We start from the raw sequence: 22,114 nt of genomic DNA, 5'->3' as shown, positions 1-22,114 counted from the left end.
TTAGCTGCCTTACATAAACCCGTGGTAACATTTAACACTCTGAATTGTAAATGTCTAAAAAGACATTTAGAGTCATTAAGAGTCTCTTAAAGGCAGAAATTATTTCATCTCTCCAGCACAGGGCCTGGCTATAGATTCAGTAACTGTGAATGAAGATGATGATTGTCTCGGTAGATGGTGTGATATATAGTAATTCAAAGTCAAGACCATGGGATAACAGAGAAAAAAACCTAACACGAATGAAACTTGAAAGATCATATGAGTTTATGACCCCGCAATACCACTTCTGGGAATATATCCCAAGGGTGCAAAAAAAGCACAGTAGAAATGACATCTGTACCTATATGTTCATTGATGCACTGTTCACAATAGCCAAAATCTGGAAACAACCCAAGTGTCCTAGAACAGATGACTGGTTAAAGAAATTTTGGTACATCTACATAATGGAATACTATGCAGCTGTTAGGAGAGATGAAGTCATGAAATTTGCTTATAAATGGATAGACATGGAGCGTATGAGGCTAAGTGAAATGAGTCAGAAAGAGAGGGACAGGCATAGAAGGACTGCACTCATTTATGGAGTATAGAATAACATAACATGAGGCTGACACCCAAGGACAGTAGACACAAGGGCCAGGAGGATTGCCCCATAGCTGGAAGCCTGCTTCATGAGCGGGGGGAGAGAAGGCAGAAGGAATAGAGAAGGGATCACTAAAAAAGTGATAGCTGGAGGAATCAGTCGGGATGGCAGATGTGTGCCGAAAGTAGATAATGGACCAAACATGATGACCTCTAAGTGTCTGTGTTGCAAGCCATGATGCCCAGAAGAAGAGAGAAAGTATGGGGAATATTGTCTGCCATGGAGGCGGGGGGTGGGGTGGGAAAGGGGGTATACCGAAGATATTGGTGGTGGGAATGTGCACTGGTGGAGGGATGGGTGTTTGAACATTGTGTGATTGTAACCCAAACATGAAAGTTTGCAACTATCTCATGGTGATTCAATAAAATTAAAAATATATATATTCCCTTTGTTATGTCCATGGAGTCAGTGGGATTTTTAAATTCATTTCTCATACTAGTTTGGATAATTTCTTGTTTAACCTGACTAGAAATTTATTAATTTTATTGGTCTTTTCAAAGAATCAGGGGCTGGAGTGATAGCACAGTGAGTAGGGCTTTTGTCTTTCACGCAGCCAACCTGGGTTCGATTCCCAGCATCCTATATGGTATCCTGAGCACTGTCAGGAGTAATTCTTGAGTGCAGAGCCAGGAGTAACCCCTGTGCATTGCTGGGTGTGACCCAAAAAGAAAAAAAAAATCGAAGAATCAGATTTTGAGTTTTTCAATTTTTATCACATTTCCTTGCTTTAAATTTCATTAGTAGCTAATATAATTTTTAATTTTACTATTGTCACATTAGATCTAGTATTCTAATGTAGATATTTGATAGTGGATCTTTACTTTAAATTTGGACATTCAATGCTGTAATTTTTCTTTGTACCCTCCTTTTGCTACATCCCACACGTTTTGAAAAGTTGTTGTTATTTTAATTTTCTCGGACAATATTATGTTTCTTTTGAAATTAAAAAAAAAGATCATATGAGTTTAAAGCACCTGCCCTCTGTGTGGCCAGTCCCAGTTACATTCGCAGCACCACCTGGTCCCCGAGCATTTCCAGAAGAAATCACTGAGGCACCTTGAGCTGGGGTGGCCTGGCACCATGGGGCACCACGGGGCCCAAGCAGCACTACTTCCTTGCACCCTTGTATTGAACCTATTGCCAGGAGGAGTGCCCACCGAGGCCTCCTGAACGCCACTTGGGAGGCCTCCCTAAAAAAACAATATAAAGTTAGTGCTTTGGGCAAGTCATTAATCTTACTGAGTTTCAATTCTATTATCTCTAAGTTAGAGATAATAACAGGTAAGAATAAAATTAAATTTTTTAAGTTCTTGGCATATACTAAGTCCTCAATGAATTTACTGCTTGACTCATGGAGTGTTTAATAAAGAAATATTTATCAATGAATAAGCAAATTAAGATCACAGAGATAGGACATATAGCCACCCAAGTTTGGCTGTGTAATCTGGGGTTGGAAGGGTAGAGACTGGAGCAATAGCACAGCAGGGAGGGCATTTGCCTTGCACTTGGCTGACCCGGGTTCGATTCTTCCATCCTGCCATGGGTAGCCCAGCAAGCTACTGAGAGTATCCCGTCGCATGGCAGAGCCTGGCAAGCTACCCATGGCGTATTCAATATGCCCAAAGCTAACAAATCTCACAATGGAGACGTTACTGGTGCCTGCTCGAGCAAATCAATAAACAATGGGACGACAGTGCTACAGTGCTATAGAGAAATAATATTAGTCCCAGTGTTGAGAATATTGAAACTGAAGTGTGACTACATTCGCTATATGAGGGTTCACTATCTTTATCTGTTTATATTTAAACACAGATGTATCTATAATTGTTCATACTAATTGGTTTTGGTTTGGGGCCATACATGATGGTGCTCAGGATACCATGGAATACTGGGAATGGAACCCAAGCCACACACTTCAAAGCATGTGCCAGAGAGATAGTACAGAGGTAAAGGTGCTTGCCTTGCATGCAGCTGACCCTGATGGCTTGATCTCTGACATCACATATGGTTACACACACAGCCAGGATTGATCCCTGAGCACAAAGTCAGGAGTAAGCTCTGAGCACTCCCTGGAGTGACTCCCCCCCAAAAAAAAGCAACAAAAACCATATGCTCTCACCTATTGAGCCAACTCCCCAGACTAGTTCATACAAAGCCAGATAATCTGATGAAAGAACTCAGGATCAGACAAAGAAAATTCTGTACAGGGGCACACCTGGCTGTGCTCCAAGCTTACTCCTTGTTCTGCACTCAGGGGTCACTCCTGGTGGTGCTCTTGGAACCAAATGTAGTGCTGGGATCGAATCTGGTAGACCATGTGCAAGCTCTCCAGCCTCCTAACCCATTTTTCTTTGTGGGTTAGTGACTTCATGGTATGAGGGATACCATGCCTCTTACATGAAAAACATATGCATGGGGTGGAGAGATAGTATAGCAAGTAAAGTGCTTGCCTTGCATGTAACCAATCTGGTTTCAATCCCTTGCACTACATATAATCCCCTGAGAACCTCCAGGAGTGATCCCTGAGCACAGCCCAGAATAACCTCTGAGCACAGCTGGGTGTGTTCCCAAAACAAAAACAAGAAAAGCATATGTTCAACCAATTAAGCTATCTTCCTGGCTCCTAAGCCCATTCCTCAAATCCCTTTACTTCCTCTCCTGCACTGTGGGGGTCTCTATTCAAAAAATTCAAGATCTAGGGAATGTAGCTAGGCAGAGACCTTTTATATGTGAGGTCTTAGGTTCAATCCTTAGCACCAAAGTTGGTGGGGGAAATTCGAATTCAATGTCAGGACTAATGAGAAGGCAAATAGACGCTCACACAGAGTATGAAGTCGTGTTCCACCTATAGAAGCCCCTGACCGAGCCTGGGACAACTGGTGCCTCTACCCTACTCTAGCTAATAAGTTGTGGGCCCCTAAGGAAAGAGACATTCAGTGCTGACAATGAGGCTAATTATCAGAATGCCAATTCATACCAGGAAACATGACTCGAAGGAGAAGATGCAGGTGAGGCAACATCACCTCTCTCCATGTCATCATCCCTCCCCACAAAACCCCTGTTCCGGGAAGACTTCCTAAATTTACTGTACTTGTGTCTTCAAGTGGAACCAGAGAAATAATACAGAGGGTAGGTAAGGTGCTTGCCTTGCACAAGGCCAACCTGTGTTCGATCCCTGGCACTTCCTGTATGGTCCCCTGGGCTCCACCAGGAGTGATCTTTGAGTGCAGAGCCAGGAGGGTGTGACCCCAAAACAAACAAAACCCAAACCCTGTGTCATCATGCTCCTGCAGTCAGTTAAGAAACTAGAGAATGAAACTTGGGGAGTGAAGTGCAAGAACCAGAATCTCTACCAAATAATTTTATTCCTAATTGCAAAATATTCCAGATATATAAAAATATATGAACATATCATATGTAAATATATTCAATATATGATAAAACTATTCAACTTAAGAAATGTCAGGTGCAAGAGAGATGTTGCAGTGAGTAGGAAGTTTGCCTTACAGAATCAACCCAGATTTGATCCCTGGCACCACATATAGTCCCCTAAGCCCCCTTAAGAGTGATCCCTGAGCATAGAGCCAGACGTAAAGCCCTGAGTACTACTAGGTATAGCCCTCCCAAGAAAAGCCAAAAATAAAAATAAAAAATGAAAACATGCAATTAGTATCATTTCTTTGGTGGTGGTAAGAAATGCTATCAGGGGGGCTGGAGCGATAGCATAGCGGGTAGGGCGTTTGCCTTGCACGCGGCCGACCCGGGTTCAAATCCCAGCATCCCATATGGTCCCCTGAGCACCGCCAGGGGGTAATTCCTGAGTAAAGAGCCAGGAGTAACCCCTGTGCATCGCCAGGTGTGACCCAAAAAGAAAAAAAAAAAAGAAAGAAATGCTATCAGGGCTCTGTGAGGTAGGTCTGATTCCCAGCACCTTATGTAATTCCCTGGGCATCACTGAGTATGGCCTCAAAACAAATAAAAATATTATTAGGGACCAGAGAGATTGTTCAACAGGCTGAAGTACATACTTTACATGCTAAGGGCCTGAGTTCAATCCCCAGTCCCCCAAGCACTGCCAGGAGCAACCCCTGAGCACTGCTGGGTGTAGCTTAACACCCCAGCACTACCAAAACAAAGTGTTGTCAGGGCTAGAGAGGTAGCTTAAAAGGCTTGAACCCCAGGCTTCTGAATGCAAAGCATCTACTTCAATCCTTTGAGGGTGTTTCCCCTTTACAATTCCCAAAGGGGCTTGCCTACGCCTCCCCCAGTGGTCTTCATGTACCTCCCTCACCAGCAGCTCAGTGTCAGGTATTCTGGTTTGGCCCTAGGGTGGCACTGGAAAAATGCTTTCTGTTCCCAGTAGTTAGACGATGGATCCGTCCAGAGAGCAGAGCAGAGATGGAGCAGAGAGCAGTGTGGAGAGGTGAACACAGATGGGGACAACGACTCAATTCAGAAGAAGATGCAAGGACGTTTTTTATGCTTTTATCTATGAAATGTTTATTGAATTGATATAAAGTTATTGTCTGTCAGCAGGCTGCTGGGGAGAATTAGTGTGCACTGCCCCCTCCCAGCCCCTGCTTCCTCTCCCCACTCTAGGGTCAGGAGCCGGAAGTGGCTTCATCCTTCTCTTCACCTTGGCAGCAATGGGCTGGGAGAGATACTTGGGCAGAATGGGATTCAAGGGCAGAGGAGGGAGGGATAGCTGGAAAGGCTCAGAGCAGAGCTCGTGCCTCCTGGATGGGAGGCGTGGCGCAGACATCCTGGCAGCATCGATGCTTCTCTGTAGTAGTGGTTTGAACTAGGCAGCAAGGAAGATGAGCGTCTCTGGAACCCTCTTGTCCCCCAGCCCAAGGCTGGAACTGTCCTCTTTGGCTACTTCTCAAGAATGGGTCCTTGGTCCTTGGTGATTTCTCCAGTCTCCTTTGGGGCTGGCTGCCTCTCCCTGGTCTCAGCGAGCTCTACCCTCAGTCCTTAGGCTTAGGGGCTAGGGAGCCAGACTCGGTGAGACCCAGCAGCTAGTGACCTCTCCTGAGCTGAGACTAGTACTATGTCCACACTTCCAGAGGCATTACACCCTCTTTACTACCCAGGGGAGGCAATAAAGACTCATCCTCCAGGAACTTGAGGGGGAAGTGAACCAGGTGGCCTTGGACCTGGGTGAGCTCTGACCGGGCCAAGGGAGGGCTCACTGTGGCCAGGGGCTCTACTGCTACATATTCCCGGAGAACCCGAAGAGAGCGAGTGGCATTGGATGGTAGGCAGCGAAAGATCTGTGAAATGGGAGGAGAGAGGGGGCATGGAAACCAATAAGGCTGGGAAAAGTCTCCGGAGGGTTCAAACCTAATTAGACTGAAAGTCCCTACTCTCTAGATTTCCCCTCACTGACCCTGTGCCACCGGATCCTTTGAGATTCTTCCCCAACTCCCACCTCGCCCCCTCTCCCTCCCCCCACCCCAGACTTTTCATCCCTGGCCTAGAACTAGAGAATCTCAAATCCCTCTTAGGCAGTTCCACTCAAAGCCCACCTGCTCATAGATACTAGCATTATTCTCAGCCGTGTCTTGCCACAATTGGAAGAAATCATCACAGATAGGGTCTCGAAGATCCAAGTCTGGCCGGGCATCTGCCCCTAGAATCACGCTGCAGGATTGGCAAAAGCAAGTTAAGATTTTTTTTCCTTTTTGGGTCACACCCGGCGATGCACAGGGGTTACTCCTGGTTCATGCATTCAGGAATTATTCCTGGCGGTGCTCGGGGAATAATTGGAATAATAATATGGGAAGCTGGGAATTGAACCTGGATTGGCCGCATGCAAGGCAAATGCCCTACCTGCTGTGCTATCGCTTCAGTCCCAGCAAGTTAAGATCTTTAGCAAACTCTAATAGTGAAGAATTATGTTGTGCCTGGGTCATTCAAAAGTTAAACTGTGAGGGGCTGGAGTGATAGCACAGCAGATAGGGTGTTTGCCTTGCACGTGGCCGACCTGGGTTTGATTCCCAGCATCCCATATGGTCCCCCGAGCACCATCAGGAGTAATTCCTGAGTGCAGAGCCAGGAGTAACACCTGAGCATCTCCAGGTGTGACCCAAAATACAAAAAAAAAAAAGTTAAACGGTGAAATAGTATAAAGAGGTATCGGATGTGGCTCAGTGGCAGAGTGCAGGCATTGCATGTGTGAAGCCCTGGATTTGATCCTGGAAAACATATATACCCACAGCCCAGGCTAGCTCAGTGGCAGAGAGTCTGCCTTGTAGGCCTGAGGCCCAGAATTTGATTCCCAGCACTGACACATGGGAAGCTTGATCCTGGTGGCACAGTGCCACAACAGGCTGTATGATTGCTGGTGTATCGCAACCAAGTGTGTACAGCAACCCTACAAAAGTGTGAGGGAACTGGAGATAGAGTCAGGGGTTAATGAGAGATGTGAACTGTACCCAAAGAACATCCCTCTGGTTGGGGCTGGAATTATGCCCAGTTTCCACCTGTTCCCCCACCCCCTACACAGTTAGACCCTCAGCACCATATATGGTCTCCTGAGCCGAGTAATCCCTGAACATAAAGCCAGGAATAGCCCCTGAGCACTACCAGGTGTGCCCCTACCCCAAATACATATATAAAATTATTCTGTAATATATTTGGGGGGGCACACCCAGCAGTGTTCAGGGGTAACTCCTGCCTCTGAGCTCAGGAGCTACTCCTGGCAGTTCTTGGGGGACCATATGGGATGCTGGGGATCAAACCCAAGTCCACAGGATGTAAAGCAAATGCCATACTCATTGTACTATCTCTCTGGCCCCTAAATATTTTTTTTACATCTATGCTTTGTTGGTGGGCTGGAGTGATAGCAAAGTGGGTAGGGCGTTTGCCTAGCATGTGGCCGACCCGGGTTCGATTCCTCCATCCCTCTCGGAGATCCCGGCAAGCTACCGAGAGTATCCCACCCACATGGCAGAGTCTTGCAAGCTACCTGTAGTATATTCGATATGCCAAAAAAAGTAACAAGTCTCACAATGGGGACGTTACTGGTACCCGCTCAAGCAAATCGATGAGCAACTGGATGACAGTGATACAATGATACAGTGAGACTTTGTTGGTACCTTGCATGGGGTTAGTTTGCACACTGGGAAATCTAACATACACTCAAAGCCTTAGTTTCTCAACCTTGGTTTGGTTGTGGCCCCTTCCAACCTTCTTTCCTTTCTGTGTCCCTTTATCCTTCCAATTGGCCCCCTAGTTGTGCCCTTCCAATTACACAATTTTCACCTGCCTGTGGTCCCCCTGTAATATCCAGTGGGCACATAGGGAACCCTATGTTCCACAGCTGAGAAATATGGCTTTAAGCAATCCTTAGACCACTCAAACAGAAGCCAAGCCCTTTTCCCACCTGCCTTCCCCACTCATCGTAGCACCCCATGCCAGCTCTACCTGAAACAGTGCTTCCGCAAACTCAAGGCAAATCTGCCCGCTTGATACTCCACACCATCCATGAGGGATGGCTCCATTTCTGTGTCCTCAATCAGCACAGCAAGCTCGCTATCGCGCTTCCCCAGCAAGCTTCGGTCATTGATGTTTGCAGAACCTGCATGGATGTGGGACATGTATGTCTGTCTGGGCCACGGAGACCCCACATACCATCACAGTTGCTAGAGTTCCAGTCTGGGGCAACACACCTTCTTTGCCCTCCATCCCCCTCCCTGGGCCTCAGTTGCTGCCCTCATTCTGTTGCCCTTGGCTGAGGCCTGTTCTTCCCTCTACCCCACCACCCTGCCCCTGCCCCTCAGATCCTGACTGACCAATGATGACTGTCCGGTCATCCGCAATGAGCATCTTGCTGTGGATATAGATGAGCTCAGAGATAGGGTGCCCGTCTAGCTCTCCATGTGTGCGAAGCCCACAGATGGACATATAGTCTCGCCACGCTGTCCCCACTGTGCATAAGAGATGCGGGAGAAAGTACTGGGGGTAAGGTCCGTTTGTCCACCTGTACCCCACCTACCTCTTCACTTCTGAAGCCCTGTGCAGCCTAGTTGCTCTGCCTGAAGGAAAGACACCCTGTGTCCTCAGGGCCAGAGCCCCAGTGGTATGCGAGAAGGACAGCCTCCTTCTCTCCACCCCCAGGCCTGCAGCCCTTCCACTCGCCTCCTCTCCAGGGTACAGGTTTGAACCCCCAGGCCCCAGCACTCACTGGCTGCTTTGAGGCGATGTAGGATTGAGTATTCCCCACGACATAAGGTTCTAAAAAAAGAGAACAGATGTAGAGGGAGATAGAGAGGAAGATGGAGCTCAAACATCCAGCAGGAGAGGGTCAGTGAGGAGGGGGACACAGGTGGGATGGGGCCGGTAAGCCGGGTCTGGGCTCGGGGGTCACCTGTAAGTGAAGTGCAGAATAGCCTGGATGGAGTTGCCGCCACCAGTGGAGATATCACCCTCAAAACCAGGGAGCAGCGGCAAAAGCACGTAGACTCGGAAGCACTGGCCCTGTCTGAAGGTGGGGGGCAGATGAGAGGTGTGACCTGTACCCAGAGCACAATCCCTCTGCTTGGGCTGAAATCACGCCCACAGTATCTACTCTCCAGCACGTCCACCTTACTTGTGGGCCTTCAGGATTCTGTCCACGATTTCATCGCCCACCTTGTTCAGAACTGTTCGCCCATCGGAGCAGCTAATGAAGAACTGATTCTAGAGTAGGAACCAGAAACAGACATGAGCAGCTGGGCTGCTGCCCCCAGTCCCCGCCATCCATGTACTCTGGGGTCCAGGTCCTGGCCCAGCTTCTCCCCTCTAGCCACCAGTGATCCCATTGACACCCAAAGTTTCCCTTTACGGACAGTCCCTGTATTCTCCTCCCTGGCCCCCATGCCACTGACCTCAATATAAAGGAAGTGCTTGCTCTCCCTGATGGTATGCAAATAGGCATTGAGGATGGAGTTCTCCAGAGTCCCGGCTGACCAGCGGTCCACTGATCGTAAGACCTGGAGGGAAGGCAGATACAATGTGCCTGATCTGGCTGGAGTTGGTGGGGGGCGGGGAGTCCTGACTCAGGTCAGGGGACCAGCTTGGGGCATTCTGTTGAAGGATGAGGGGACAGGGCATGTCAGAAACCAAGAGGCTCACCTGCACAGTGGCACACTGTCCCCCTGGGAGCGTGAAGGGAAGCTGGTTTGCAGTGCTGATGGACTTGGGCAGCATGTATGGGTATGCGGGTGACTTGTACTTGGCCTTGGTAGTCTGAGGTGAAGGGACAACAGTCAGTGGGAGGTGACAAACTGCCCTTGGCTCTCTCCATTCCTTAACCCTCTACAGGAGACAGCGAGCACCTTCGTGAAGTTCCAGCGCTGGATAAAGTGCCGTGCGAGATCGCGGGCAGAGGGCCCATGAACAACCACTCCAACGTCCCGCCATGGCATCCGAGGCATGGTCTCCCTGTCAATAAAATCTGGGAATGCCAGGAGAATCATGAGAGGAGTCAGGGAGGGCCTGCCGGGAACACTTGGGCCGGGAAAGGAAGTGGAAACTACCAGAGGAAATCTGCATCACCCTTGACCTTGCTCATCCCATTCTCAGTCTCAGGCCCAGCTTCTGTCCCTGCTCCCAGATCTTGGATTTGGAGAAGGGGGTCCCTCACCTTCAAAAGGCCGGTCCAGCTGCACCCAGTCCTTCGTGATAAGATTGCTGTAGTCCTTGCCCAACCAGAACAATCGGTTGTTAGAAAGGTCTGAGGTAGCTGCAGAGTCTGGGCAGGAGGTGGGAGACTGCATGGGGAACACACACAAGCCAGGGGCAAAGAGAGGTTAAGGGGGTCATACAAAGCCAAGGTCACGTGTCTAACCCAAGTTTAATCCCCAGTACCATACAGGGGCCCCAGATTGGAATAAATCCTGAGTGCAGAACCAGGAATCAGGCCTGAGCACTGCCAGGTTTGCCTCCCTAATCCTCCCCCAAAAAAAGGAAGAAGAGAGTTTGATGCCCAAGTCTCCCCTTGAGCTGCATGTGACATCCCTAGAGGAATTGGGGTGGTGGGCAGGGGTGATCAGAGAAAATGGGGAAGAGACAGGATCATTGCAAGTTCCTGCTGTGTCCCCAAAAGGTTCAGAAACTCTAATGTAGGAAGTGCTTGGAATGACTACAGGGGAAAGGCAACGTTGTGAAGGCTGTTGACCTGGGTGAGCTGAGTTTAGGGGTGCTCAGGAAGGTCTCAGGAAATTACCTGTGGGGTAACCGACTCAGAGGATTCCCCAAGATCAGTCAGTCGGTAGTGCAGGTCATCCCAGCGGCCGTAGGCGAGGTCCAGCCCCCCTAAGAAGGCCACTACTTGGTCTACCACTAGGAGCTTCTCATGATGGGCCCACAGTGTCACCTGGTCTGGGTGACGCATCACCTGGAGCAGGTACGAGGAGGTCATGAGGATGGGCTTTGATGAGCAAAAGCAGGGAGGTGCAATAGGGGGATGGAACGACAAAGAAAGCAAGAGCTATTCAAGAAGAGAGTTGAGGTGATGTGGACGTGTGGCAAGGATGACTATAGTGTGAGGGGGTTCTGAGGGCTGAGTCACCTTTATGTTGGGGTGCAGCAGCATCAGGGTCCTTTTGCTGTAGCCACTATTGATGCCCAAGGCCAACTCCACTTCCTTAAACAGCAGTACTGACACCCGGACACCCTCCTCCTGGTGTTGAGTGAAGAAATCAGACCCCAATGCCTCTCTCCCACCCGTCCTTGCATCCTGCCTGGAGACCCTCATAGCTGGCATTGTGCCCAGTTTTGATGCTCACAGCAAATCTAGATTGAATGTCATCTCTCTGCTCACCCACTCATATAGCAACACCTAAGTTTTATTATCTATCCATCCACCTTCCCGACCAATTACTCATCCCCATGTGAACCATTATCCATCCACCCACCCTCCAAATGATCTGCCTGTCCCTCTTTGATCCTTACTCCTATCTCTTTCCATTATCTACATATCTTCCTTCTCTCCACCAATAGCTGTGAGTGCCCAAATATGGAAGACATTGTTCCCAGACACTGGAACCTCATGCTATTAATTGGAGATGCGTCTACTCACAGGTAACGCAATACAGTATCATGGACGCTGGAAGAAAGTCTCTATCAGGTAGAGGAAGGGCAGGGAGAGGGAGGTCCCAGTTTTTAAGGCAAAAGGGGCCAGGAGGAGGTGATATCTGCCAGACCCTGAGTGAGATGGACATATTTTCTCCTTAGAAGTTTCAAAGTCTCTGTGTTACCCTGGCTGCACTTCTCACCAACCTCCACTCAGGCTCCCCCATCACACTTTCCCTCTACTGATCATTCTCACCGCTTTCTTTTTGAGCATAATGTCGAGTCTCCAGTCATCTGAATGGGCTGGACGCTTCAGGTATATTTCAGGACTCAACCTAGGATTCAGAACAGGCAGTGAGAAGCAAGCTGAGACCCAGACAATCAGCCACCCCTCCCCTTTGACTGCCTCCTCTAGCCCATAAGCTGATCGATGTACAACCTAGTTTGCTCTTCTTGTCTAAGCTTTACCCTGCAGTTTCCCCCACCCCCACACACTCACTTACTTACCACCAGTCTGTGATGAAAATCTCCTCTTGAGCTTGAAGGATGGCATCTGCCACAGCAGCAAAATAGCCTGCCCCATTCACAAACCTGGGAGGGGAGGCCAAGCCAAGGGTGTCAGGGAGGTCAGAAGCCAGAAAGCTCTGGAGAGTGAAGATCAGAGGATAGTCATGGATCAGAATGAGAGCAGAGTCAAAGAATGGTCAGAAGGTCGGAGAGTATCAGATGGGGGGGGGCGGAGAGATAGTACAGTGGGTAAGGTACGTGTCTTGCACACGGCCAACCAAGGTTTGATTCCCAAGCCCCATCAGAGTGATCCCTGAGTACAGGGCCAGGAGTAAGCCATGAACACAGCTGGGTATGGTCCAATGCCCCCACTACCAATCCCCCACATACACCGCTCCCCAATAAATAGGTTAGCAATATATATTTTTAAAATATTAGCTATAAAAAAGTGAAATAAATTTGCCAGTGTAAAATACTTTTTTTTTTTTTAGGACTTCATAAGGGGCTAGAGCAATAGTACAATGGGTAAGGCATTTGCTTTGCATACGGCCAACCCGAGTTCAATCTCTGGCATCCCATATGGTCCCCTGAGTTTGACTGGAGTGATTTCTGAGTGCAGAGCAAGGAGTAAGCCCTGAGCATCGCCAGGTATGACCCAAAAACCAAAAGGAAAAAAAAAAAGTTAGCCACACACAGATGACCTGGATTTGATCCTTGGTAACCCATATGGTTCCTTGAGCTCCACACCAGGAGTGATCCCTGAACACAGCCAGGTATGCCCAAAACACATACAAACACACAAACACACACACCCCTAGGCCCAGAGTGATAGAAGAGTAGGTAGGATGCTTGCTTTGCACACAGTCTGTCTGGGTTCAATCCCTGGTACCACATATAGTTCCCTAATCCCTGCCAGGAGCGATTCCTAAGCAAAGACTAGGAGTAAGCTCTGAGCACCGCCAGGTGTGGCCACCCTCCAAAAAAATTAATAAAATAAATATTTGGGGGTTGGAGAGATAATACAGTGAGTAAGGCATTTGCCTTACATGTGGCTAACCTGGGTTCAATCCCTGGCACTTCATCTGGTTCCCTGATTCTGCAGGAGTCATTCCTGAGCACCACCGGGGGACCAAAAACAAAATAACAAACAAAAAAGGTCTTCATAAATGAAAATGACTAAATATTAGGAGCATACAAAGTACATAAAAAATTCTAACAATGGGGCTGGAGCAATAGCACAGCGGGTAGGGTGTTTGTCTTACACACAGTCGACCCGGATTTGATTCCCAGCATCCCATATGGTCCCCTGAGCACCTCCAGGAATAATTCCTGAGTGTAGAGTCAGGAGTAACCCCTGTGCATTGCCAGATGTGACCCAAAAAGCAAATAAATAAATAAATAAATAAATAATTTTAAAATATATAAAAAATTCTAACAACTCAGTAAAAAAAGACACATAAACCTACTGAAAAATGGACAGACTGACAGCTCACAGAATAAATATGGTTATTTATAGAAAAAGATATTCAATAGTAAACAAGGAAATTGTATCAAAACAAAATAACAGTTTTTAAATGCACTAGAGTGGCAAAAACTAGAATAATCTTATACCATCAATATTAACATATGGGAGAGTGCATATTCTCACATATAATGGGAATATATATATAACAGTATGAAAATACTAAATACACATGCCCTTTAATATCATTTAATGCATACAGTATTCTCTTTCTAGGAATATATCATGCCAAATGCATAGGTTATGAACTTTTGGTTTTGGTTTTGGGGCCACACTGAGTTAAACTTAGGGCTTACTCATGGCTCTGTGCTCAGAGATCACTTCTGGCAGGCTCATGAGACTACATAAAGTGCCAGGGATAGTTGTACTATATCTCCAGCCCTGCTTAAGTTAAACTGTTTCAGCATTGTTTATATGGGTGAAAATGTGAAATAACCTAAATGTCTAATCTCTGACACATGTATTTAGTGGGGAGAAGAAGTCACAGAAGAGGGCTGGAGAGATAGCACAGCGGATAGGGTGTTTGCCTTGCACACGGCCGAACGGGGTTCGATTCTCAGCATCCCATATGGTTCCCCGAGCACCTCCAGGAGTGATTCCTGAGTGCAGAACCAAAAATAACCCCTGTGCATCGCCGGGTGTGACCCAAAAAACAAAACAAAACAAAAGTCACAGAAGAGTTACTTCACTTACAATAAACATAAGGTAGCACGTGTGTATATGAAAATATGCAGAAAATGACTGGGGCGATAACTCAATGGGCTCAAGCACATGTTTAGTATGCAGGGGGTCTGCATTCAATTTCCAGCACAGCAAGGTCCCCCAAGCACTTCTAGGAGCAAACCCCAGTACTAAGCCATAAATAGACCTCGGGCGCTACCAGGTGTGGTACAAAAAATCAAAATAAAATTGTCAGGGAGGGTGGAGAGATAGTATAGGGGTTGAGGCACTTGCTTTGCATGGGGCTGACCCCAGTTTCATCCCCTGTACTGCATATGGTTTCCCAAGCAGTACCAGGGGATCCCTGAGCCCAAAGCCAGGAGTAGCCCCTACATGCTGTCAAGAGTGCCCCCACCCAAATAAATAAGGGGGCAGATGAGGTCAGAGAATAATGGGTAGGGAGGACTCTTGCTTTGTACATGGCCAACGTGGTTTTGATCACCTGGCATCCCATATGGTCCCTCAAGCCTGCCAGGAGTGATTCCTGAGTGCAGAGCCAAAAGTTTCCCTTGAGCACTGCCAGGTTTGCCCATCACCCCCCCCCCCCCGCCCGCAAAAAACACAGTGCGGAGGAGGAAAGACAGTAAGTATCCCAGGTAAGGAGTTTGCCTTGCACACAGCTGATCCAGGGGTTAATCCCCGATACCACATATGGTCCCATGAGCAACACCAAGAGTGATCTCTAAACACAGTGCCCTAAGTACCATTGGGTGTGAACCCAAAAATAAAAATTGTTAAAAAAAATTTTAAGTATGCAAAAAAATACTTTGGGAGGATAAATATCAAACTGTTGCTAGGGAGGCTGGAGAGATAGTACATCAGGTAGAGTGCTGCTAATCTTGCATGTGGCTGACCTGGGTTTGATTTTCAGTATCACATATGGTCCCCTGGAACCTTGCCAGGAGTGATCCCTGAGTGCTGAGCCAGAAGTAAACCCCCGAGCACTACTGGGTGTGGCCCAAAGAGCAAACAAACAAAATAATTACAAACTGTTGCTAGGGTTTCTTCTGGGGAAAGAAATGGGATTGTTGAGAGGGAACGTCGGGAAGGATAGACTGGAGTGAAGAATTCTGCAGTGAATAAGAACTTTAATTTCTAACTTAATGCATTTTTTTTTCTGCTTAGTGGGACAGTGTACCACTTGCTTGCCTAAGGCCCTGATATCAGAGGACAGGGGGAAATAGAGGCTTGGTTCAGATATCCCCTGATCCCACTGTTTGCAAGATATGTGGCCTTGGGCAACTTACCTAACTTCTCCTGCCTCAGTTTTCTTATCTGTTAAATGAAGATATAACTACAATATCTCAGTAAGGTGTTATAAAGTTAACAATGCAGATAGGGCATTTGCTTTGCATGCTGCCCACCCGGGTTTGATCCTAGGCACCCCATATGATTCTCGATCCATATGATTCTCGATTGAGCACTGCCAGGAGTAATTTCTGTGTACAGAGCCAGAAGTAACCCCTGAGCATCTCTGGGTGTGGCCCAAAACAAACAAACAAAAAGTGCCGAGAAAAGGGCTGGAGGGATAGTGCAGTGGGTAAGGTGTTTGACTTGCATGTTTCCAACCCTGGTGTCAACCCCAGAATCCACATATGATCCCCCAAGCCCACCAGGAGTTATTTCTAAGTGCAGAGTCAAAAGGAACCCCCGAGCACTGCCAACTATGTCTCCCCAAACCTCTCTCTCTCACACACATGCACACAAATTGCTGAGAAGAGTTTGGAGCACATAATAAGTGTCAGCTACTACTAGCTTTTACGAGCTTTTAAAAAAAATCTCAGGCTGGAGTGATAGCACAGTGGGTAGGGCGTTTGCCTTGCACGTGGCCAACCTGGGTTCGATTCCCAGCATCCCATATGGTCCTCTGAGCACTGCCAGGAGTAATTCCTGAGTGCATGAGCCAGAAGTAACCCCTGTGCATCGCCAGGTGTGACCCAAAAAGCAAATAAAAAAAAAATCTCAACACCACCTCCAAGAAAAAACTTCTTCCCGTGACTTCACTCTGTGTGACAAAGTTCAGCTAGCTCAGCTCAGCATCTGTGCATTAAAAGGCTTTGCTAAGTCCAGACTCTGCTTCTCAGCAGCCACAAGCAGGACTGGGATCTCCTAAGCTATCTCTAGCTTTTCTGCCTAAGCTGCCTTTCCCCATTTTCTTTATCTTGCTAAGGGAAACCTCAGGGTAACTGCCTCTATTACTCTTTGCTGAGTCTGATACCGTTATCTACCACCACAGTTTTGCAATTGAATCTCTGTTGGACCGCATCTTACTGAGCCTGGCACTGGTAGATACTTGAAAAATATTTATTTTTTTAATTTTAAAATTTATTTTAAAAAATACCTGGGGGCCACACTCAGCAATACTAGAGGTTCCTCCTGGCTCTGCACTCAGGAATCACTTCAGGCAGTGCTTAGAATTCCATATGGGATACCAGGGATTGAAGCACTTTATGCACTATACTCTCTCTCCTGGCCCTAGAAAATATTTGTTAAATGAATAAACCTGAGAATTGATATCATAGAGAACTAAGAGGGTCAATGTGATAAAACAAAATTTATGGAAGTCTGATAAGTCGAGGTCAATGGAGATAACTAAGTTAGTGAATCAGAAAGTTTAGTGGAGTACCAGGGAGATAAAGGGGGTCAGAAAATTTGAGAAGTCAATGAGAGTTACGGAGATCAGAAAGGGTCAGAGGAGAGAAAGCAGAATCAAGGACTCTTCCAAATACCAACTTATTTAGACAAGTTCAGAAGGGATGCGAGTGTCTTACCATCGAGCCAGAGTCCCGGGCCGGGGCGGGGCATAGCTGTCATGCCGGTGTAACTGTACAAAGTCTCTGCCAGGGCCCTGAGCCAGCTCAGTGATTTCTTGGCCCCACCATCGTGCCTGCCGGTAGCTGCTGCATTTGATAATAAGGGACCTGGACACAATGAGATGAGGACAATCCTTGATCCCTGGACTTCTGGACTTGTACAGAAATTTCTTCCGCTATAGCTGTCACCTTTTTCCCACTTGCTCCCTCAGTCCCTAATTCTACAGTGACTCCATAGGGGCAGGACATATATCTGCCTTTGGTGGGTCCAAAGGCAGGTACATCCCTGGCACCTAATATTGTGCCAGGTCTCGAATGTTAATGAACACATGAGTGAGCAGACAGCTTTTCTTCTTCTTTAAAAAAAACAAATCACATGAAAAGTCTATTCCTCACAGGGCCAGAGAGATAGTATAGGAGTAAAGGTGCTTGTCTTACATGCTGCCAACCTTGATTTGATCCCTGAGCATTGCCAGGAGTGACCTCTGAGCACTGCCAAGTGTGATTCTATAAGAGGATATACCACCCAACCTATTCTACACACCCTTTCTCTGGGTAGGGCTCTCAAAGCCACTCCAAATATCTGATTCTAGATCCTGGCCAGCCCCAAGGCAGTAATTGTGCCTTCCTTTCTTCCATGGTATCTTCCACTCAACTCTCTTTAGGACTTTTGTCTGGCTGTTCACTTCCTGTATATCTGTCTGTACCGGGAGGCCTCACCTGTGAGAGGTGTCAATCCGGACCCCATATCGTGTCTCTGTGCTCTTTTTTCCAACCTGCACCTCAAACCCAGGGTCGAAGAGCTGAACGAAGGAGATGGCACCAGTCTCGAGGCACATGTAGAGCAGAAAGGAGTCCTTCACCACCAGCCACCTGGTGCAGAAGGGCTCAGTCTGTGCCACCTCGTGGGATCTCCTTATTCTCCCCCCCCTCCGCCCTTCCCCCGACTCTGCTACTCAGCGCTATCACACCTCTTGGACCAGCGATAACAAACTTGGTCTCGGCCACAGCAGGTGAAGCCAGGAACACGATGGCCGCCTGAGCGCTTTCTGATCACTCCCTCCCTGGGGAGCAAATCAGGAAAAGATGCGGGATGAGGAATCTACTCCCACATCCCATCTGCACTGCCTTCCCCATTGCAGGCAGCAGGAGCCAGATGTTTGCGGAGGACCAAGTGAAGGGGATCAGGCACTCACAGTCCTTTGGCGCCAAGGTCTGGGATAAAGGACAGCTGACTAACTTCCAAGAACTCTGTCTGCAGAGGAAGACAAAGGCTCAGAGAAGAGGCTCTGGTTTTCAGCCCCCTAGACCAGACTGACCCTGGTCCTCTGCTTATTGGGGGTCTGTTTTAATCTATCTCTGAAAACCTTACCATGGCATGGTAGTTTCGGTAGAAAGACATGGTCAGGAGGCGGTTGAGGTAATTTTCCAGGTATTTCTGAAGTAGGGATGGGAGAAGGACAGCTGGAATCAGAGTCATCTGCCCACCAAGGGTCTTCCCAGAGGTCTGGTGTCTGCACAAACCTGTTTGCTGGATGCATGCCTAGTGGAGCCCTCGGGGCCTGCTCGGGGGAGAGAGGGAATCTCTGCATTGGCCGCATCTCGGTCTGGAGAGTAGGGTATGGCAAAGCTGTGGAAGGGACAGGAGAGGACAACTAAGAGCCAGAGATTAGGTCTTTGGACTCTGGAGCACTGGAAATGGGGTCTTCAAGGTAGGAAGGAGATCTTCAAGCTGGCATCATTGAAGCCCTCTCCCCTTAGAATGAAGACAAGAAAAGAGAGGAGGCTGGGCCAGAGTGGTGGTATGACGGGGAAGGTGCTTGCCTCCATGTAGCCAACCCAGGTTCAATGCCCAGCACCCAGTATGGTCCCCTGAGCACCAACAGGAGTGATCCCTGAGTGCAGAGTCAGGAGTAAGCCCCGAGCACCAGGTGTGGCCCCCAAACAAAACCAAAACTAAATAAATAAAAAGAAAAAGAAGGGAGCCGGAGAATGCACAGAGGTTAAAGTGCTTGCCTGCATGCAGCAATAGCCTGCTGGACCCCGGGACCACGCCAAACCCCTCCCAAACAGAGGAGAAGCAGCTAAGGTTAAACTGGGCATGAGCAGAGCAGGAAAGGGTTGCAGGTAACAAGTTGAGCCAGTGGTTAGAGTTGGAGAGAAAAGTGCTGGGGGGTGTGGGGTGGGGGGAGGAGGATGCAGAAGGGAGTGATGGAGCTGAGTCAGTGGCAGCCTGTTCCTCATCCCTTCCCTCTGCAGGAAGGAAGCAGCCTGGTCACCCTCAGCCCTCACCGAGCCAAAGGGAGCAGGCTCATCAAAACTTTGTGTCTGAGGAGGTCGCGATGCAGCTCCTGGAAATGACGAAACTTCTTCTTGGTTGTCCAGGTAAAGTCGCCATGTGTTAAGCGGACAGAATACAGAGTGCATGTCCCCACCTGGAGGGCAACAGAAAGGAATGAATGCACCGTTGGGTTCCTCTCCCCCAGTCGGGTCAGCTCTTCCTCCCGCCCTCACCAGATCACCTTAGATCCACTGGTGTATCTTTCAGTGCCCACCACCTGGGCTGTGACAGGGACCCCGGGAGCAAACACCAATGGATGTGTTTTCAGAGGCTGAATGTTGTAGATGGCCAGAAAGGGGTGCATCCGGTCAGCTGGAAGGAAAGAAAGTGGAATACACACCTCCCCAGGAGATCTAGCCCCCTCATCGTCCCTGAGGGCGGGGCCTGTGTACCTGGGTCCTCTCCCTCCCTCAGAGTGTCCACCTCATCGGGTTCCATCTGTAACTGGCTGGAGTCCAGATCATCCCCAGAGGGGAAGAGGCCTTCGGGGGTCGCCGTCATCCTAGGAATATGGGGAGCTCTCAGGGAGGTGATCAGTCTTGCAAAACCCTACGCCCCACCCCCTACGTCCCTCCATCACCCACAGCCTCCCCTCCCACCCATCTCGCTCCCGCTGACCCCCAATGCCTCTCCGATGCCCACACAACTGCCTGCGACCTCCCTTCCGTGGTCAGCCCGCCTCCCAGCCCAGCCAGGGTCCCTCATCGAACCCGTCAGCCCCGCCTCCCGTCCCGTAACCAGGGCGTTGAGAAGCGCCCAGGCAGGCCCCAGGGACGTCAAAGTGGGGCACAGCAGCAGCCGGGGAAGGAGCCCGGGGCGTGCTGCCAGGAGCCCCGCCAGGCGGGTGGAGAGAGGGGTCCAGGCGGGAATGAGGAAGTGACCCACTGCTCGCGGGGGAGGGGGGAAACCGCGAAATCAGAGCGTGCGGCTGGGTGCGGAGGGCCCCGCAGTGGGTGGGTGCATTCCCGCCCCCGCCGGGCTCCCGGGCCCGGAATCCTCGCCGCGCCCCCTCCCAGCGCCCCTCACCCGGGCGGCCGGAGCCGGCGGCGCCGGAGCGCGTCCGTGAGCAGCCGGGGCCGAGCCGAGCGGGAACCGGAGCCCACGCCCGGGCCGGCCGGGGGGCGGGGCGCGCGCTCAGAGCCTCCCTCGGGGGCGGGACGGCCCCCCTGCCTCACCTCCGCCCGGTCCGCGTTCGGCGGGGCCGGCCCGCGCCAGCGCAGCCCCCTGCAGGCGTCGAGTCGCCGGCCGCCCCGCGCCGGGGGCACTGCGGGCTTCGCTCCCTGCGTCCGGCAGGCGCTGTCCGCCGGTCTGTCGGTCCAGCCCGCAGCGTCCGTCCGAGTGTGCCCTGCTGCCGCCCCGCGGGCGTCCGACGCGGCGCACGTCCCTTAGCCGCAGCGCGGACCCGGACCCTCCCGCGCTGTCGCCGCTACCCGGCCCGACGCGCCGCCTCCACTGCGGACACTTGCTTGCTGGACCCTGTGAGGCTGGCTGCGAACCACAGCCTAGCCGCGGTGGTAGATGGAAGGAATGAGCAAGTAGAAAGGCCCCGGGGATGGTGGCCAAAAGCCACCGATGTCCATCAATGAACGTTTTTTATTCTTTTCTAAATTTCATTCATTCATTTATTGCGCTCTTACTGGGAGCCGGACATTGAGCGTACAGATTTGAACAAGAGTCACGAAACCTACTCTCCTGGAATTTACAGTAGAGAAACAGGACAAACTCTAGGTTCTTTTTGGTTTGGGGGTCACACCCAGCGGTGCTGGGGTTGGCGGGTCCCTCAAGGGGACCACGCTGTGCAAGGGTGGAACCATGGGCACTGCGTCCAAAGCATGTTAACCAGCCAGCCATTGAGCTCTCTCTCTCCAGTCCAAACTGTAGGTTCTGAAAGACAGCATTTCACAACCGCCTCCTCCTCCGGGCTGCCCCTTTTGGTTTTTTTTGGCCACGCCCTACAGCGCTGGAAACTATTCCTGGCTAGATTCTCCCAGACTGTGCAAGCCTGGGATCCAGCAAGCACTCTAACCTCTTGAGTTAGCTCCACGGCCCCAAATATTTTACTCTTTTAAGATTAAAAAAGGAAAAAAGTACGGGGCGGAGCAGTAGTACAGTGGGTAGGGAGTTTTCCTTGCATGCAAACGGAGTACCATGCTCAGCGTCCCTTTTCGTCTCCCACCCCCACCCCAGCCCCTCCATGAGTAATTCCTGAGTGCAGAGCCAGGAGTAAGTAATCCTGAACATTGCTGGGTGTGGCCAAACAAACACAAAAGGAAATTTCTTTCATGTGTGTGATTTTTTTTTCTTTTTAAAGGGAGGGGGCGTACTTATATTGCATTATTCCTAGCTCTGGGCTCAGGGGGTGATTCCTGGTGGAAATTGGGGGACCATATGTCACCCAGGCCAGTCACATGCTCAGTAAGTATCCTACTCGATGTACTGTCGCTCTGCCTGTGATTCCTACTGTAAAAAAGGGTTAGGCTACAGTTCATTTCCCCCCCTCCCCCCGGCCCCGC

At 49.6% G+C, this 22,114-nt stretch overlaps 1 protein-coding gene across 2 annotated transcripts; it reads right to left on the bottom strand.

Annotated features, from left to right (window-relative positions):
- Positions 1-5,103: 5,103 nt before the first annotated feature.
- Positions 5,104-21,036, bottom strand: PLD2 (phospholipase D2). Of its 2 annotated transcripts, none has more exons than XM_055133505.1 (25): positions 20,777-21,036; positions 19,994-20,103; positions 19,783-19,913; positions 19,553-19,695; positions 18,785-18,890; positions 18,633-18,698; positions 18,457-18,515; positions 18,232-18,324; positions 17,981-18,133; positions 17,219-17,368; positions 12,206-12,289; positions 11,955-12,033; positions 11,196-11,306; positions 10,851-11,021; positions 10,269-10,395; positions 9,961-10,079; positions 9,758-9,871; positions 9,511-9,615; positions 9,234-9,322; positions 9,012-9,125; positions 8,829-8,878; positions 8,437-8,571; positions 8,069-8,222; positions 6,169-6,283; positions 5,104-5,913 (listed from the first exon to the last, which is right to left on the bottom strand). In XM_055133505.1, the coding sequence occupies exons 2-25, from the start codon at positions 20,100-20,102 to the stop codon at positions 5,689-5,691; spliced, it is 2,802 nt and encodes a 933-aa protein (XP_054989480.1). In that variant the 5' UTR covers position 20,103; positions 20,777-21,036; the 3' UTR covers positions 5,104-5,688. The 2 variants fall into 2 exon arrangements, with proteins under 2 accessions (XP_054989480.1, XP_054989481.1); XM_055133506.1 differs by lacking the exon at positions 20,777-21,036 and adding an exon at positions 20,628-20,712.
- Positions 21,037-22,114: the final 1,078 nt, after the last annotated feature.

The sequence above is a fragment of the Sorex araneus genome, chromosome 3, assembly GCF_027595985.1.
Source record: "Sorex araneus isolate mSorAra2 chromosome 3, mSorAra2.pri, whole genome shotgun sequence".
NCBI lineage: Eukaryota > Metazoa > Chordata > Mammalia > Eulipotyphla > Soricidae > Sorex > Sorex araneus.
Note: the sequence above shows the minus strand (reverse complement) of the source record. Positions and strands in the feature narration are given on the sequence as shown.